At 37.4% G+C, this 18,727-nt stretch overlaps 2 protein-coding genes across 7 annotated transcripts in view; both read right to left on the bottom strand.

The window, feature by feature from the left end:
• Positions 1–592: 592 nt before the first annotated feature.
• ulk1a (unc-51 like autophagy activating kinase 1a) lies at positions 593–10,043 on the bottom strand. Of its 6 annotated transcripts, none has more exons than XM_055162016.1 (28): positions 10,021–10,043; positions 9,587–9,776; positions 9,423–9,515; positions 9,290–9,331; positions 8,512–8,544; positions 8,379–8,415; positions 7,707–7,880; positions 7,515–7,588; positions 7,347–7,448; positions 6,700–6,758; positions 5,600–5,682; positions 5,478–5,528; positions 5,324–5,403; positions 5,144–5,240; positions 3,704–3,764; positions 3,547–3,636; positions 3,338–3,463; positions 3,156–3,241; positions 2,972–3,060; positions 2,758–2,855; positions 2,576–2,679; positions 2,393–2,470; positions 2,168–2,322; positions 1,874–2,049; positions 1,662–1,780; positions 1,425–1,582; positions 1,218–1,353; positions 593–1,131 (listed from the first exon to the last, which is right to left on the bottom strand). In XM_055162016.1, exons 2-28 carry the CDS (start codon positions 9,674–9,676, stop codon positions 1,085–1,087), a joined length of 2,538 nt encoding a protein of 845 aa, XP_055017991.1. In that variant the 5' UTR covers positions 9,677–9,776; positions 10,021–10,043; the 3' UTR covers positions 593–1,084. The 6 variants fall into 6 exon arrangements, with proteins under 6 accessions (XP_055017991.1, XP_055017990.1, XP_020791150.1 ...); XM_055162015.1 differs by having other exon boundaries at positions 9,998–10,031; XM_020935491.2 differs by having other exon boundaries at positions 9,889–10,026.
• A 318-nt stretch (positions 10,044–10,361) lies between these two features.
• Positions 10,362–18,727, bottom strand: part of adgrd1 (adhesion G protein-coupled receptor D1) — a 30,659-nt gene continuing 22,293 nt past the window's right edge. Inside the window, exons 16-27 of the mRNA XM_020935558.2 lie at positions 18,096–18,169; positions 17,643–17,766; positions 15,818–15,921; positions 15,612–15,723; positions 15,364–15,517; positions 13,961–14,027; positions 12,040–12,106; positions 11,859–11,950; positions 11,644–11,770; positions 11,522–11,563; positions 11,347–11,439; positions 10,362–11,270 (exon numbers count right to left, since the gene is read on the bottom strand). Coding sequence (XP_020791217.2) covers positions 11,175–11,270; positions 11,347–11,439; positions 11,522–11,563; positions 11,644–11,770; positions 11,859–11,950; positions 12,040–12,106; positions 13,961–14,027; positions 15,364–15,517; positions 15,612–15,723; positions 15,818–15,921; positions 17,643–17,766; positions 18,096–18,169 — 1,152 coding nt within the window. The 3' untranslated portion in view covers positions 10,362–11,174. The remainder of the gene's footprint in view (positions 11,271–11,346; positions 11,440–11,521; positions 11,564–11,643; positions 11,771–11,858; positions 11,951–12,039; positions 12,107–13,960; positions 14,028–15,363; positions 15,518–15,611; positions 15,724–15,817; positions 15,922–17,642; positions 17,767–18,095; positions 18,170–18,727) is intronic.

Consider the following 18,727-nt stretch of genomic DNA (forward strand, 5'->3'; position numbering starts at 1 on the left):
ATCATGACGCAGTTCTTCATATCTTAAACTCCACATCACTTCTTATTTGATGAAAACTGACCTCATATTGGTGGAGATACGTTCATAAATCCCACGCTCAAAGTTTGTTGCAAACTCAGACGCACCGAACTGCGGCGCGGGCACGCTAAACTGGAATTGTCTCACCCCCAGTAGCGGTATCTCATGATAAATACAAGATAAAAACGTGTTCACACGTCCAGATATCTTTAATGTTCGTCCTGCTCCCAATCACAGACTGAAGCCTCCTGTCTGTGAGAAGTGACGTGGAGCAGGGGACAGGGGACATAGACTGTCAGGAAAATAACTCATTAAAAATATAGGTTACATTGGTTTATATTATTGAGCTATAGCTTAGTAGACCTCTAAAAAGTAATGAAATACAGTAACAAGGTGAGAACCCCAGACACACATTTGTAATATTAAATTCAAAAACGAACAGAAATTACCGGTTACAAAGTACAAACATCGCCAATTTTTTCGCTGTCCTTCTTTTTGATAACCCCAATCTTGTCACCCAACTTATCCAATTATTAAACTAAATACCAAACAGAGAAACTGGAAAATGTACAAATATGGGTAAAGTGTTTATTTTCACACACATACACCGTATTTTTTTCAGAGTAAGAAAAACAAAAAACAAAACTATAACAGCACACCACCCGAGTCAGTGTTAACCTGAATTTTACCAAACTTTGAATGTGACAACACACACAGTCAATCACACAATCAAGTACAATTCCACTGCTCAATTCAGTTAAAAATAAATACTGTACAATAAACATTTTTGTTTCAAGTAAACCCCATTGAAAACTTTCTCAGATGTATGCCTGTGCAAAATGCTAAACACAAATCTAGCACAATAATTAACCTGATTCATATTTAGTAATTAAATAATTAGGCTACACCAGCTGAGTTCAAGTATGTCCAGCATAATAAAATATAAATCAAAAGCCATAAAAAGGGAAATAAACAGATGCTACATGTGGTCAGCTCCTGTAATAAAGTGCTTCAATCAGCAAAAGGACAGAAAAAGGTAAATATTTCTGGACATACACATAGAACATCAGAAGGTGTGAAGAGCTGACAGCCGCCTCTCAATGCACTGTTTACCTGTAAAAAAAAAAAAAGGTTCTAATCAAATGCTGAGAATAAACAGGTAACATTGTATATATTATGACAATAAACGTAACACATACATTTCTCAACACTGTCAATGTCATTTTTTTCTGTGAGGATTCTTGACAGGCCCTCCATAAGAACAAGGGCCTTATGGTATCTCTGTATCGAAGCTAGCCCATAATGAAACATTTCATCAAGGGCAGCAGACTGCACCTACACGTTTAGCACAATGTTAAAACAAGTCATGTAAAGTGTTGAATGTTTACAAAACAGTATGAGCTTACCATGTGAACTGTGTGGCTATAAATGATCTTCTCTGCTGTTAATCCATTGAAGCGATCAATGAGCTTCTGTTTGTCAAGAAGGAAGTTTTGCAGTTGATCATTGAGTGAGCGACAGTTGGACACACAGCACTTGTACATGTCATTAAGTCTCCGAATTACTAAAAGAAACATAACATCCCAAAAATATAAACGTGGAACCAATCAAGAGGCATATTCAAATGCCTTCGTCATTATTACCTTGTTTTACTGTTGCAGAGGGGAGGAGTTGGCCTTGTTTGATATCTTCTTTGGCAGAATGTAAGGATGAGGAAAGAAAATCTTCAGCCTTCATGTATAGCACTAATTGACTGGCATAACTGCAAAGATACATCAAAATAATATGTAAAAAAAAAAAAAAAAAAAAAGCACAGAGGAAAAAGATGTGTCTATTTTCATAATATACACTATACCTCCACTCTCGACTTAAAAGGCTGATTTGATCGGTCAACATGCTTTGTTCCAAAAAGGAAACATCAGGGCTGCTGGTGGTATTCAGACTTGGATCTTTTGACATTGCTAACTCCATAATGCAGTGAACAAAAGCCAGAGTAAAACGTAGATTATTCAGCGAATCTGTATGAGATTGCTGGAAAAAACAAATACAGTCATGTCCATAGTGTAGTTACAAAGTACAATTTAAACAATGAAATGATGAGCAATATAATATTTGTAGTACTTTCAGTACAACAAATATGGTTGTATACCTCCATCAGTGTATCTTCAGGAAGCTGTGGAGGATGAAACACCACATTGGTCAGAGGACTGTCATCCATAGCTTCAGTTTCACTGTTTTTATGATTTCCTCTCTGAAGGGGGCGACTGCTGATCCAGGGAGAGCTCTTATAATTGGGTGAGCCAGCTAAAATAAATGACAGTAAATAATAAATAATAAGCAAAAAAGCATACATAGCAGTGAACAGTAAACATACCAGGTAGCATCCTTGTGTCTGCTGGAACACTTCCTCGTCTTGGGGACTCTATTGTGAACACAGTTACAGGGGAGCCATCTGTTAAAAAATAAAATCATTTAACCACAAGATGGTGCTAAACCAGTTCAACGTGCCATTTATTTTCAAGTCCTTTTAACATATGGTACTAGATTCATTTCTTACCCATATCTGTCTCACACAGGCTCTCCTGTGATCCTCCATCCAAAACAGTAGCTTCATATGCTGCTTTCAGAAGCATATCAGACAATCTGGTAGTGCTTATTGCTCTGTAAATGATTCAGACAGTTGTTTAGTGTAAATTTAAGGCCTGTAGAACTAAGGTATTAGGCATATTTGACCCTGACCTTTTAATATGACCTTTGCTGCTATTATAGGGAACAAACTGGCGAAGAGATGGCAAATCCCCAACTGTTCTTCTCCTTTTGTGCAAGTTACTGGGGACCTGATGAAAGACAGCAAAATGAAACAACATACAAGTTTACTTTCAAAAGCAATTCATTTCCCAGAATAATTTGACATAGACTTTCTACAAATTCAAATTCTACTAATAATACAAACCCCCAGTAGACCATCTTTTATATCAGTTAGCAATAATGTCCTGGTGCCGAGTGGTAATGTCGGCTCAGGGACCTGTGGTGTAGCTCCACCTACAACAAGATGTTTTATGTTATAATTTGAAAGCAAAGTGGACATGGCTTTTTGAGTCCTAAATCTGTGCAAGGCATTACTATGTTTAACACACTTTCAGGAGACGATTGCTGTGGCCTTGCCCCTCCTGTGGCGAACTCTGAAGGTAGACTGCTATTTTTAGCACAACAAAGCTTGACTCTGAAAGTTTGAGAACATAAAGAAAAAAGTAAAAAACTAAATAACATACCAACTACAAGGAGAGATACACTTTATAGCTGATGGGGTGGCACATGCCTGGTAGAGCCATGCAAACCTGCCGGCTGCAGATTCTGTTCCATTCGCTGATAATTGTGGATCTGAGTAGGCACAGGAATGGGCAAGGAACGGTTGCCCTTGCAAGAAGAGGCTGTTAGAGCTTTGCTGATTAAAAAGAAGCAGGAAATAGACAATCAAGAGTTTGTAGATACCCCAAGAGCAGTTGTAGTTACTTGATGCTTTCTTACCTGTCAGAAGTACAAGGATGGGAAAGGAGAGGAGAGTGTGGTGGTGTCATGCCTACTGTTGTTTTATTGACTTCTAACACCAAGGAGCCTCTGTAATAATATATCTTTCAGATAATGCTAGTTATATAGAATTGTGAACAGTATATGTGAAACTCACCCACTGTTGATCAGACAACTCGCAATAGGTGACTCTGATTCTGCATCACTTGTGTATTCACCTGAGAAGTTAAATATATGACTTGGTACACGGCAGTACATTATTACTATAATTAGTTTGGACGGGACAGTGCATGTAAATGGACCTACATGAGGCATCATACAACACTCAACATTCATACGCGTCAACACACTTAAAGGTTGTATGGAGGATTTTTTTTTGTTTCAAGTTGTCAATGATAGCATTATAGAGGTGCAGTAGCCTTGTAATTATGATGACCAAAAAAAAGAGAATAAAAATTCATCAACTCTGGACGTGGTGGGGCCAGCTAAACATTTGCCAATAGATAACGACACTGCCTCGTTATCTGTTAGCTGACAGGCTGTCAATCAATCTCCCTACGGTTCTAGCGTAACTGACTTGCCTGCGCGCCGCCGGTACGTGGTTTACGTACGCCTGTCACGCAGTCCACAGACGCAAGCCGCACAGACGCTGTTTACTCCACCAACGCAACAGTTCTTAGCGGCTTTTTTTGACCTATATCTTCCTTGCAGTTACAAAGTTTGTTGCAATGGCAGACAAGAATCCAGGAGCAGTTAGCCGCAAAAGAAAGTCCGTTTTTGAGGTCGCTGAAAGAAGAAGACAAGGGGAAAAGCAGCGAAGCCAAACTAAGGTGATTCTTATAGATTCATTCCAGCGATGGCGCGACTGAAGCAGACGCAGGGTCTAAAGACTGACGCATTGGTCGCCAAATTACTCCTGGACAGGTCACTTCTGCTTATTATGAAAACGTACTTTATTTCCAAGAGCTAGTCAAACGTTTTTCAGGACACAAAAGCGATATCCTATGTCTGAAAACGTAATTTTCAAGGCAAAGAAAGAGTCCGCTTGCTGCTGCGTGTTGTAGCTAGTTCATTCGCACGGAATCTCCGCGCAACCTTCTCTGCACCCCTTTCCTGCTCCTGTCCCCGCTGCCCGTTCCGCTCTTCCCCCTGCTCCTCACTTCTCCGGACACGGAATCTCCGCGCACCGCTCCCCTCTCCTCTCTCCTCTCCCTGCTCCGCTCTTCTCCCTGCTCCTCACTTCTCGTCCGCGAACGAAATGTCCGCACACCCGCTCTCCCCCCGCTCCTCACTTCTCCGTCTTGCCTAACCAACACTGTAGTTAGTTGTTTACAAGTCATGTGCAGCGCACCGGCTGTAAACAAACCTGTTTCTGGCGTAAAGAGGAGGCGGGAGGAGGCGTTTCTACGTAGGGAGCTGTAGGGGAGGGGGGGTGGTTTCACGCATGCGCAACATTTGAAAAAGGACAAACAGTCGCTGGATTTCTCGTTCCTTGGAAAATCCTCTATACAGCCTTTAAGAGACTAAGGTAAGTGAAATAGGGATCATTTTAAAACATGTTCAATGTGTTCAACGTGTTCAATATGTTCAGTCTTACTGGGAGATTGGGTAGGCACCATGACATATTCGTCTGTGAAGGATGAGACATTCCTATGATCTTCAGCTCCTTCTGTTAATGGAAATCCTGAAGAATCCTGTGAAAGTCCATTCAACACATTTTATTTAAAATCACATCTATTTAAATAGGAAAGAATACAAACAATTGTCTGAAACTAACTGGAGAGGAGGCAGGATGCGAGGCTAAGGAGCCACAATTAGAGGAGCCACTGCTTGGGCATGACAACACTGTTGGCGCACCTGTTGAAAAATACAGTATGTATACATGTAAGGCACTGATTTACACTAAAATGATTATAAGATATTGTGCCTACTTTTTCTGGATGATGAGTCCATTTTCATGAAAGGATGGTGGAAAAATTCATCTGTAAAGGTGAAGAATGTGTGAGACCTGGGTGAAAGAGAATAAAAAGTACCCTTCGATATGAGTACTTGCCAAAAGTTATCCGGTCTTTAGGATTTCTCTGCAACAGTCCCAGCAAGAGATGTCGTAGATTACTAGAGGTCTCCTTTGGTATACTATGAAAACACATATACATTTATTGCCATACTTTGTCAAATCTATTATTTTTATGAATATGTATGGCTTCATTTTCTATTGCACTATGAGCAACAACTCGATACATGTTTATGTCTGTGTGGAGTTATGTGGGTCATGTGGAAAGCGATAGCTGCACTAACCTCTAACACGCAGCTCTTAAAGGTTATAAATAGAAATGATTAGGAAACAACGGTCTTGGCCAAACACATGTACAAACAGGGGTATACAACAAATTTTATCTCTTCCAAAGATAAGTCTGGGCAGCAGTCATTAAGAGCAGGGAACCAATCTACGCTTCACTTTGAACTCCCTCTATTTCTTATTTTAAACATCATAAGATCTTGTTTTCAGCAAGATAACTAGAGGCAACATTATCAAAGAAAAACATCTATGTACAGATGAATGAGAAATTTCTCAGACTTACTACCTTAAATAATGTCCAGTCAAACTACGGATTTACCAGTATTTTGGCAATGTATGCAAATCATACCGCAATGCTTCAATATTGTCTCTAAATGGTTTCTGTAGATCTATTTAATGTTCACATTTCAGAGGTCCCTTTTAACATTTTCCTATGGTAAGTAGGGTAATGCCACTTGTCAGTTGCCATCAGAATAAGTTTTATTGTCATTGTCAGTGAGCAAAATTCACAAACTAGGAATTTGCTTCTGCAATATGGTGCAACGTAAAACAATGCATAATAATAGTAAATATGAACTATGATAAAATAAAATGAAATAAAGGCATGCAAACAATAGGGTATTGAAAACTCTATATGTTACCCTACATGTGCATGCATGTTGTGTGCATGTTTGACACGTGATCATGTACCAAGCTAATCATTTCCTTGTGTCACAGAGTTCATGGTAAATTGATCGTTAGTAAACTGAGAAGCCTATAGGTAGAGGCACTCATTACAATATGTGGACAACTTCCTAGTAATAAATACATCTTTGTAGCACGTGTTAGAATGTTTGTTTTTGCAAAGCACCAACCTGGGCAAGAGGGTCCTGTTGGTTTCATAAAAAAGACGGAGCTCCTGTGGTGTGCTGGCCTAAAATATAAACATGTGCAAAATCAGTAGATATGTTAATACCAGACTGAAAATATTTCATTGTGGAATATGCTCTACACATTACACACAAAAGATGCAGTATCTGATTTGCTAAACTAACCAAACATTATTTTCAGTACAATGTTTCACAGAAACACTAATGACACATTCCCTTTCCTTTTCAGGGAATAGGCATTCAAAGTATATCCCATAAATTAGCTGCAAAGGGTCAAATCAACAAAATATTCCAGGTTCTTCCCCAGCTGTCAGCAAGGAATAGAATTTAGCCTGGCCAAAAGAGATCAGCTCAGCTCTGCAGTGTGGTCTGTCTAAACAAAAATACCACCCGAAGATCTCCAGGAATAATGTAGCGTGATGCGGCTCCCATGTGAAAAGCAGAAAGTGATATGGTCAGTTGTGAACTTGTGACACAACACTATGAAATGTTGATGGAAAACAAGTGTTCTATAACAGACGGAGACCAATGTCTAAATACAAGACTAACACACATGCCTATAGTTTTGGATTAATAATATATTTTCATGTGGAAGATTTCTAATATTATTTTTATTTCTTTTTAGAGCTTACATAAAATGGGGCCTTTCCCGTCAGACACTGGTAAACAATGGTCCCAATACTCCACAGATCTGCTTTTGCATCATAGTTCTGGGACATGAGGACTTCTGGCGCCTGTATACACACAAACATAGTTATCACAAATTAAGGCATAAAAAAATAAACTTTACAAATACTTACCATGTACATAGGAGAGCCACACAAAGTGGCCGCCATAGTGTTTGTCTGGAGGTGCCTAGCAAACCCAAAGTCAGCTGTAAACCAAAGAAGAAATACATCAGTGTGTGGAAAGGCACATAAGACACACATATACATATATATATATATATATATATATATATATATATATATATTTTTTTTTTTTTTTTTTACCTATTTTTATGCATGTGTTGAGAGAGCTTGCTCTTCGTCTTTCACCATGGCACAACAAAATGTTTTGAGGTTTGAGGTCTCTGTGCAGAATGCCTTGACCCTGTAGGACTTTCATGGCTTGAACTATTTGCTGAAGAAAAATGCGGATTGTGTCCTCACTTAGGGTGCCCTTTGCTAGATATATATATATATATACAAAAAAAAAAAACATTTAGATACATTTTGTACTTCTCTGCTATAGTACAAAATTTTGTATCTAGCACTGCCACACTGGAGGGGTGGGGAGGCAGTTGTTTAAGGTCATATGGGTGCTTTTGGGCTGCTAAGTGTGACTGAGTGTTGTGTTGCAAACTGCTCTGTGCCTCTTGGCAATGGCACAAGTTGGGCAACTTGGTGTAATGACAGAAGCTGGCAACAGATGGGGTAAAGACAAATGGGTTACAATGACATCAAGAAAACAAATTTAGCCTGTACATAAATATCATAAGGTTTAAGATGGGGGCAATATTTTTTGTTTAACATCAAGTCAGGTTTTGAGTGATTATTGTATACTTATTCCTCTCTGTAATGAAGTGATAATATGGCAGTACTGTTATATAAGGCAAATGAGAGAGAAAGCATGATTTATTTATTTTTTTTACAGATAAAACTTGTGTAATAGGATTCTCTTACAGTGAAGGTACTCAGCGAGGTCTCCTCCATTACAGTACTAAAAAAATGAAACAAACAAAAAAAAAAACAACAACAATACAATGTTTAACACATGCGACATGGATGCACCATTATGAATATGTTTTTAACTAACCTCCATAACTAGATAGACACAGCCTCCAATCTCCTGTTGAATCAAACAAACCATTTAGTGGTTACAATGATAGACAGTTGATTTTGTGTGATAATAATGCCTGATGAGTAATTACTCTATATCCTTTGTAAACTTGTGGTGCATCATGTTACACAACAACAACTTCCAGGAGCTTCACTGACAGCTCTTCCAGTGATTCTTGGTGACAAGAGTTATACTAATGGTCTGAAACCAAACGCCATTTTGTCCTCTGTGTCATTTGTGACCCCTCCTAAATTTAACAGGGCACTAGATTTCCATTGAAAAAGACACGAAGTGTGAGGTGACAGAAGGAGGGGTGAATAAGTTTGCAACCTGAGCTGTCAGTTCCACTATGTGTAAAAACACAAGGGGTTGCATCATGCATAATTATGTTTCACTATAATTCTAAAATGGTCAATAATTTGCACAGTAGGCCTAGTCATACTGTGTACTAGGATATACAGAAGTTGTCTCCTTTGTAGGTCATTTGCGTTATTTCCATTTGCCATGTACCCGTGTCAAATTCAAGTGTTTTATGAGCTGTTGTTTGGGCGGCTGCAAGCTGTCACCTGTTTGCAACATGCTGTATTAGCTCACGCATGTTTAGCTGTTTGGCAAGTGTTAAGAAAGATGAGAAGTGGGAAAAACACCAGTCACACATGCAGTGATTTTGCTTGTGGCATTTTATTACCTAATAATTTAAATTTGATGATTTGAAAAAAATAGCAATGTGTGTGTGATGATAAATATGTCCTACCTGATATTCAAATAGCCGAACAATATTGTCATGTTTAAGCTCCTGAATGAAATAAGGGAAAAATAATAACTTAAGTTAAACATCAATACAATCAAACACATTTCGTATATATAAATAGGAAAAAATACATTACCTTTAGTATTTTGATCTCTTTACCAAGCAGTGACTGTGACTTGGCCAGGTTTTTCTTGTTGATGCACTTTATGGCAACTTCCCAATGACGCTTCTTGTAATATAGATTATAAATATTAATACTCCAATTCACAGCTAGAGTAGCACAAGTATCCAAAAACCTACCTGTCTGTGTCTGCCTTTGAACACGACAGCAAAGGCTCCATGACCAATAAGGTCTTTCCTACTGAACTCAAACTTCCCAATAGATTCCATAGCAAAGAAAGTTTTCCAGCAGGCTTACGGGGATGCAGTTTTAAGAAAAGTAAGAACACAGTCCCACGACACTCTCACAATGTTGACTGATTCCATTTCACTGATGAAAAACACAACATCCCACGAAAAACATGACAAAAATTCACAGAGGCTGTTGACAGTAAGAAAGTTAGCAACGTACCTAAAATGTAAACAAATGAAATTGTACCCACGTTTAAATCTTAAGTTAATCTTATCAGTTGTTGAATAATAAATGCATTATAAACACTACCACAAATACTCGCCCGTCTCAACATGGAAACTACTTAAGAAAGTCTGTACCGATATTGGAAGCCGCTGCTCACCTTTCCAAAACATTTACTTGTTCGATTGCGCATGCGCAACATTTTTACGTCGGTGCCTTTAGGGACGCGTCGTAAAATAGCAGCGCTCTATTTTAAACAACAGCTATGGGAAATTGCTAAATACATTTTTTCCAAATGATTTTTATGCTGCCTAATCCTAGATAAAGGTTTTGCCTAAATATACAGTCTACAATATACATACATATCCACGTAATAACTATATATTTCTATTTTCTAATGTTGAATATAGAGAAGACCATACCATTTCAAAGTAAAACGTCAAAACTATTTTAGTCCAAACATTTTAATGGCTATGATAGCAAGAAAGCAAAGAACATGGTGACATGAGAAAGTATTCAAAATAAAAAGCAAATACGTATGACATGAAAGGGAGTACAGTCACAGTGAATGAATCCTGATATTGTAGCCTGTTTGATACAGTAAGCCTTAATAAGTAAATAAGTCCCTTTCCTCACAGTAAACACACAATATTAACAGTCTGGCAAAGTAACCAAAGAACCGAAGTACCAAAAGATTTATTTACAAAGGTTTAAAATGTGAAAATCAAATAGCCACAGGACCTTCACAGCAATCATTTACCTTTCTCCACAAGGACAGGGCATGCAGCTTTAAGTGAGGTACAACAAAATATCAGTTGATTTATATAAAATATGACACACAAAAATAAACAAATGACATTTTCTACAGACGTCATAGAAAAGAGGAAAAGATTTCACGTCACATAATAAATAAATACAATTTTAGCCAAAAACTCATTAGCTAAGGCTACCTAGATTAGCAGTTAATGATGATCTTTCTAAAGCAATCTTCCTCTTTGCAACAGAAATGGACTAAAATACAGATTTAATGAGAAGCTTCCATCACATTTGCTGTGGATATTATGTTTTTGACAGTGTTGTTTTTCTAAGCAACATAAAAAACCCTTGATGATTTTTTAAATTTGTATATTTTTTAAATGCTAGACTCTATATGAACAAAATGGATTGAACTGAGCACAGAAGTCACAAAACACACAACATATTCAAATATCTATTAAAAGGCACAGTACATTGATTCTGTACATTTACTTTAGTATTCTCACTTTATTCTTTGAATGGATAGTCCTTCAGTGACAAACTGAGAATCTATGAGACCTATACTGCAGAGAGATCAATGCGATTGGCCGAATTGTCACTTTTGTCCCATGTGTTCATCTTAGTGGGAATAACACCATCTTTGTTTCCATTGATCTAAAAATAAAGAAAAGACACAAGGGTATTTTAAGTGTTCATAAGTTAAGTAAGGTTAAGTTAAAAGAGAACGCACAATATCAGAGTGAAAGGGTTTTACATTGATGTTACGAATTGAACTGCTGGTTAGCGACCACACTTTGGTTTTGTGCTTGAATGCTGCTCTGACCTGCAAAATAGCACATTTGTATAGCTGAATTAAATTACAGCATGAAACATTTTACACATTTAAAATAAATTAAAAAACATACCTCAGAGTTAAGAAGACAGTGGAACAAAAAGACAAAAAATCCCTACAGAAAATGTGAAGAAACTGATTTAGATTAACAGTTTCTTGTCTGGTCAATTAGAGCTTACGTGAGGTGTCACTTACCTGCAATGAGTTGAATATAGCAAAGACGTATAGGAACACTAAAGAGTGTGTGTTGACAGCAAGAACACCAAAGATCCAAGATATCCCCAGAATAGGCAGGAGTACAGCCACTGCTTTTACTGTCAGCCTTAAACCAAAGAAAGACAGTTTGGTGATGCTGACTTTGCTCATCACTTTATTTAAATCGGTGAGTACTTTTTAACGAATGAACTCACTTAACTGAATTAGCATCTCCATGAACTTTATAATTCTCTCCACTGATGCGAGATATGATCCTTGTTACAGAAACCAAAATGCCAATGTTTACCTGAAAGAAAACACAACACATTTTAGTTTATTATCTGTAACTAAACTGTGAGCTGTGAAAACCTGACAATATCTTTTGTTGTTACTTACCACAATAACAAAGAGTGCTGGTGCGACAAATGCCCAGATGGCACCATTCTTCAATGATAACCAACAGCTATGAAAACAGAAAAGAAACGTAAAATACACATCCATCAGTATAAAAGGGGTAACTCTAAATCACTGTGAATCAAGAAGCAGTCAGTTAAGTAGTAACAGTATTAAGTTAACTAATCATTGGGGTGTAAAAGAAGAATTAAATAAATATGGGATTGAGGCAAATATTTAGTAAAATATTAATGAGGTATATTACAACTTGCAATCAATTGTCTCAAACTGAAAATACCAGTATAAGAACAAAAATAAGCAAAGCTGATTCGCTTATTTACTATGAATTGACAAAAAAAGAGTGTTTTGTTTTATCTGTTTGTTTAAATTCCTGTCCTTCTCTCCCATGGCAACAGAGTGGTTGGCTGCTTTAGTGGCACCTGGCTCACACACACTGAGCAGTTTTCGAAATGTTTTGGTTTTTGAGCTCAGTTTTTAACATCATATCATAGGATTTTAACCAACTAAGAACTGCAGTATGTGCAGCTCAAGGGAGATAAGTAAGGGACTGCTGGATTGTGTGAAATGAATTGTTTGTTTTTCCCATATCCATGGAGACCGTGCAAGGAGGCAAACTAGGCTAGTTTATTTGTATAGTACAATTCATACACAAAGTATTCCAAAGGGCTTTACAGAATAAGAAAGACATTAAAATCACAATACAAACAAATCAAAACATAAATAATCATCATAAAATGAACATTAATAGAGAAGAGATTGCGTGGAATAAAAATATTTCTGTCACAAGCACAGCTAAACAGAGCCAGTTTGAGCCTGGATTAAAATATAGTCACAGCAGAGGCCTGTCTCACATCTTCAGGAAGACTGTGCCAGGTTTTAGCAGTATAAAAATGAAACACAGCCTCCCAGAGACCATGTTTAGTCCATGTTTAGTTCTTGTTTGGTCCACGTTTGATCCTGGCTCTGGGCACCAGCAGGAGGCCGGTCCCTGAGATCCTCAGAGTGCAGATGGTTCATATGGCACTAATATGTCAAAGATGTACTCTGGTGCTAGACCATGGATAGAAAGCATTGCTGCTTTAAAGTATATTCTCTGAGCCACAGGAGCCAGAGACCTGAGCACAGGACACAAGTGCTTGTACTTCTTGGACAGAATCAGGACTCGAGTGTTCTGAATGTACTGCAGCTGTCTTACAGCTCGTTTGGAGAGACCAGTGAGCAGACTGTTACAGTGGTCTAACCTACTGAAGACAAATACATGAATACGTCTCTCCAAGTCTGGTTCAGACAGTATACTTTTGATTTTTGCTATGTTAGAGGTAGGAGCTAGCTAAGGACCTAGCCAAAGATATTTGAGATGCTGCATATTTTTGCACCATATGCGGCAGCAAATATCAAAGAAGAGCTTCCAGAAGAAACTCTTTGAAGGAATGAACCATTTCATCACAAACACAAAGACCAGAGTGTAGTAAGAGTGAGGACTTTACTGTTGTGTTCACCTGGCTCCCCTTGGACACTGTAGTGATGCTGTGGGACACAGAGTAGGGACACTTTTGGCTTTTCCTCTCCTCAAACTGCCCTGACACAGGCCTGCTAACCCTACCTGACCAGTCCTCCTGTTAAACTGCACTGAGACATTTGACTGAGACACAAAGGTAACTGAGAAGTATTAATGCTGCTGCAGCAACTTGAATTTCTGCGATCAATAACGCACCTCTTTCTCTCTTCTCTCTCTTGATATATGTATTACATCATTCAGTATGTTAAAGCTTCCAGTCACACCAAGCCAGGATTCCAATTTCAGTCCACAGCTGATGTTACATTCATGCAATGCCACAGTTTAGCCCAAAGCACAATAAATTCCACTTAAGTTTTCCATGGATTTTTTTTTTGCCATACTCACTTATCCACCTCTCCATAACTGTCTAAAGCTGAAGTCATGGACACCACGCAGATCAGCAGCGGTGAACCTGATGGCACACACAAAGTCAACACAGATGGTGGAGATAAATTTAGGCAAAATATCGCTGTGCCCAACTCATTGTTTGCACAGCGGATTGATTCACTTTCACTGCAACTTTGTCTAGACTTCATAAATACTACGAATAATGCACTGCAAGACAGATTTACTCAAGATTTATATGTTTAATTATCTAAGGCAACAAAAGAAAATATTTTAAGTACCAGGGATGTAACAATAACAGAAATATCGTATCATAAAACGACTCCTAGTAATATCACGGACTATCACAAGAGATCAAATTACAAGTCTCTTTGCTTAAATTAATAGTTATGGTGCAGCAATAGCTAAATAAATAAATAAACAGTGCTTTATTCTTTGGATTATGATAGAACCAAAGTGTTTTCATGGCATTTCAAGAGGAAAAAGTAGCGTATTCACAGTTTTGTTAGCTTCCTCAGAATATTGCCATAAATATCAAACTCTGAGATGCATATTGAGAAAAAATTTTACCGAGAGATTTGGATATCGTTACATCACTACCAATAAATTATCAAAGCCAGTAATGGGGAAAAAAATAATTCTCACATTATTTACAGTTGGCCACATCAAACATACTAGAAGAACGGAAAGTCATAAAAAGCATATCCTTTGTACTAATTGGTTTAACATGTGAATGAGAGAGAGTGCATTCTCTAAACAGACAAACATGGCAGAAATATGATCTGTATTTTTAAAAACTGTCACTCAGCTGTGGTTCAAAAACATAAACATAAAGAAATTTGTTATAGAGTAACTTGAGTTAAAGCAGGTGTAACCGGGTCAGTCCTATTTGCTTTAAGGGAATATTTAACCAAGTCATAATAAATGCGGCCATACGGTCAAGTTAGAGGTTGCTTGGAAAAGGTGATGTGAAATCAGTGGTTGGACTGGCACCACACATGTTTCTCTTGTGTACTCTTAGGGCTTGTGTACTCTCTTATCTCACTTAGAGTAGAACAATATAGCGCAATAGCACAATAGAGTAAAAATTGTAAGTTGAGTAGGCACAATTATCAAATCACAAAGGCTGCAATTATAAAAGAATATTCTCTGTACTATAAAGAACAAACTGTCCTGTGGGTGTTTTTATAAAACAATCTTGTAGTTTAGACCCCTACAAACATGCTCTGAAATTCTTATATTAGTTTAGCAGTTCATAATTCAGTATTTTCTCAAATTCTGAAGCCCTACTTTTACAATACATGGGATAATTGTGCAAGTGCTTTGTAATCTCCTTGTTTTCAAGAACAGGCCCTCATACATGTAAAAGTTAAAATACAGTCTTTTATTCCTAGGAGACATACCCCAGCCAATGCCGTAGTAGTAAAAGTGTTTGCTTCCCTCAGAGCCAAATACTTTGACGACCATACTGTAAAGATGGAGGCCCTCCACCAACATCCAGGCAAAAGCACTCAGGAAGAAGAAGTGAAGCAGCGCAGCCATGACTTTACAAGACAGCTACAGAGACAGAGAGAAAAAGAGGAATCGTTATATCCTATCTGCAAGAATAGGATTAGCTTTACATTGATTAAAGGATGTTGGCAATGCTTACAGTGCCTGGTTCAAACCGAGCACTGATGAGTAGGAGGATTTCAGCCACCAAAATGGCAAAGGACAGATTTGCATGGATGTGGTAGCGCTGATTGCGGATGGTGCTTACTGAACTAAAAATAAAAAATAATAATAAAAAAAATGAAAAAGCCTTATCATCTTAATTATCTTATTAATGAGAACACAAATATGTTCAGATATACTTACGAGAGGACTGCAAAAGTGACCAAAGTAATGGCAAGGCAGAAGATGGATATTGAGCAGCCAACATAGCCAATGGTAGACAGTGCCACCCGGTGGCCAGTGGTGAGCTTTGTGTCATAAAACAATAAAACAAAACACAATCACAAAAAAATTATAATATTTATAACATGTGGTTTAGTGCTGTTATATATAGTATATATATATAATAGTTCAATAAATTATGTAAAGCAATTTTTACAAGAAATGTTATTTATGTCTTTTTATTTTAATATAATATATCACTGTTTTTGTCTTATTTAATTCAGGCCTGGACAGTATAGCCTTGTATTGAGCAACTGCTATTTCAAATTGATTTTATTTATTATTATTAAAAACAAATGTGGCTAACTATGGTTTCCAATTTCGTTTTTATAAACATCAACAACACAGACTTTATTGTGTACAATACAGACAGGTATTTAATATACAAAATAGTGACATTATTTATTCCTCTAAACCACATCCTTAGACTGACAGAGGAATGGCTGCAGGCCTGTCAGTTAAAAGATTGACTCTGACTATGGATCTTGATTTGATTATAATATTATTCATAGCAAAGCCCTAAAAATTACAACATTTATTTAATACAGTGAGTAATAGTGATTTTGTAGTTTTTCAGATATTTCAAGTGTTTGGCAGCTATTCTCCTCTGCCCATGCACATGTGAGCCTTGTCATTATGAGGCCAGGAGTCTGAGGTCCAGAATAGTGTTCTGTGGGATGCTGCAGCTGTGGTGTACGGCAGTCCACTAATTAGAGAGTGGCTGAGGCAAAGTATAGCATCAAATAAACTGGTGTTCCTAAAATACATCTGTGGCCAACTTCATTTTGGTCAAAACTTGTCTTGTCAGGGATACTGTCCGAAATCTTGAACAAATGTGAATTTTACATTTTATAGTCCCAAATGTTAAAAAAGGGCATTTCAAGTGGTTTGGGAGACAGGCCACTGGCCTTTGCAATAACACCAAATAGCCACATTTTATCATAGCTGTCCGCACGTCTGCATGTAAAGCCACTAGTAAAATATTACTTGTATCTTACTGAAGCTAAGTGAAAAGAGTGAGGAGTGGTTAATCAGAATCTGTGTGCCAAACCACAATTTCCTCTCCAAAAATGGTAAACCAATTTTACACTTTTTAACACAGTTATACAAGCTATAAGACCCAAAGCCATCTTTGTCTAATAACCAAAAACACAATGAATACAGGACTTAGCATTGGTTGGTATATTCACCAACTTTCCATCTCTGGCATTTCTTCAGGCTTGAGACTGGGTTAGCTGCGAGTCATCTTTTGAGGCTTTCTTTAGTAATATTAATTACTATTAACATATTATTATTTGGTATTTATTTGTGTAGTGGGGAAACAGAGCCTTCTCCATTGCTGCCCCCACCCTCTGGAACTCTCTACCTCAGCAAATCCGAGACTGTACTGAACTATCCATCTTCAAGAAATTGCTCAGAACTCATCTATTTAGAACCGCTTTTAAAGTTTAGCCTGCTCTTAAATCATGCCTATATTTTGTCTATTACCTTGTATGTACTCTTTTTAATTGTATTCTTTGTACAGCATCTTTAAGTGTTTAGAAAAGTGCTTTATAAATAAAATGTATTATTATTATTATTATTATTATTATTATTATTATTAGTAGTAGTAGTAGTAGTAGTAGTAGTAGTAGTAGTAGTAGTAGTAGTAATAGTAGTAGTAGTAGTAGTAGTAGTAGTAGTAGTAGTAGTAGTAGTAGTATTGCAAACTGTTATCAAAAATGAAAATGCCTGAGCTATGTCTCACCTCTATTGGCACGACTTGCATGAGGATGGCGAAGTTGGTGAGGTGGTTGCACAGACATACAGAATACGTCATGTTCCCGTCTGAGCGGACACAGCCTTCATTAGACCATACTCCTTCTTTTGAGCTGAAAAATGTAAAATATAAAACTAATGAGTGACTGCAATACACAACGCAACACAATTTGTCATCCTTGAAGAGTTACAGTCAATGGGGGGGGGGGGGGGGTTGAGTAATACAATTTATTCTTCTTAATAGTGTTTTGGCTCATTTTACTGATTTAAAGGGATTTTGAAGAGAATATATTTTATACCAACACATGTTTCTGGTTTAAAAGGAAATACACCTATCCAACTCAAGCAGTGTTACTGCTCCCATGTTGACCACTCCAAGCACAGCATATCCTTAAAAAACATCACTTCAGATAAAAACAGCTTTGTGTAAATTATGACTCACCTATAGTCCAGGAAAGCACAGTAGAGGAAGATTTTATTGCTCTGGTTTAAGACTTGATCCTGTTGCTCCTTTGTCTGAAAAGAAAAATAAAATTGATGTAATCCAATCTGTGAAATGATGTGATGTAGGAAAACATTTGCTTGGCTGGTCACGGTTAAATGGAGCCTATTAAAACTTTTTGCTTTGTTGTTAGAAAACAGAATAAAATTGGTTGAGGAAGAGTGATGACATGCAGAAATTGAGACCTTTCCCTCTTTCAATATGATAGGAACAGATCACAGAATTGGCTTGTATACATTTACATTGACAAGTTGTGTCCCTTTAGAACACAACTTGTTTATTTTGAGTGAAACAAAATCTAAGGCAATTATGTCTTACGTATATACTGCATACTTTCTTTAATGGCCTGTGCCTTTCCTTCCTTCCATATGCTAGAGAGATTCAAAGATTTGGATGCACACTTTGGCTCTTGAGGGACACAGCATTTTATTTAGATAATGGAATATAACTTAAACTATTACAAAGCAATGCTGTCAGCAGCCTTCATGTATCTTTTTTGATTATGTCAGTCTTTCCATGTCATTCCTGCATATACAATTTGGACTCTCATGAGACAGTGAGCTAATGGCTAA

Source organism: Boleophthalmus pectinirostris, unplaced genomic scaffold (genome assembly GCF_026225935.1).
Source record: "Boleophthalmus pectinirostris isolate CB_2022bp ecotype Guang Dong unplaced genomic scaffold, ASM2622593v1 HiC_scaffold_4, whole genome shotgun sequence".
NCBI lineage: Eukaryota > Metazoa > Chordata > Actinopteri > Gobiiformes > Gobiidae > Boleophthalmus > Boleophthalmus pectinirostris.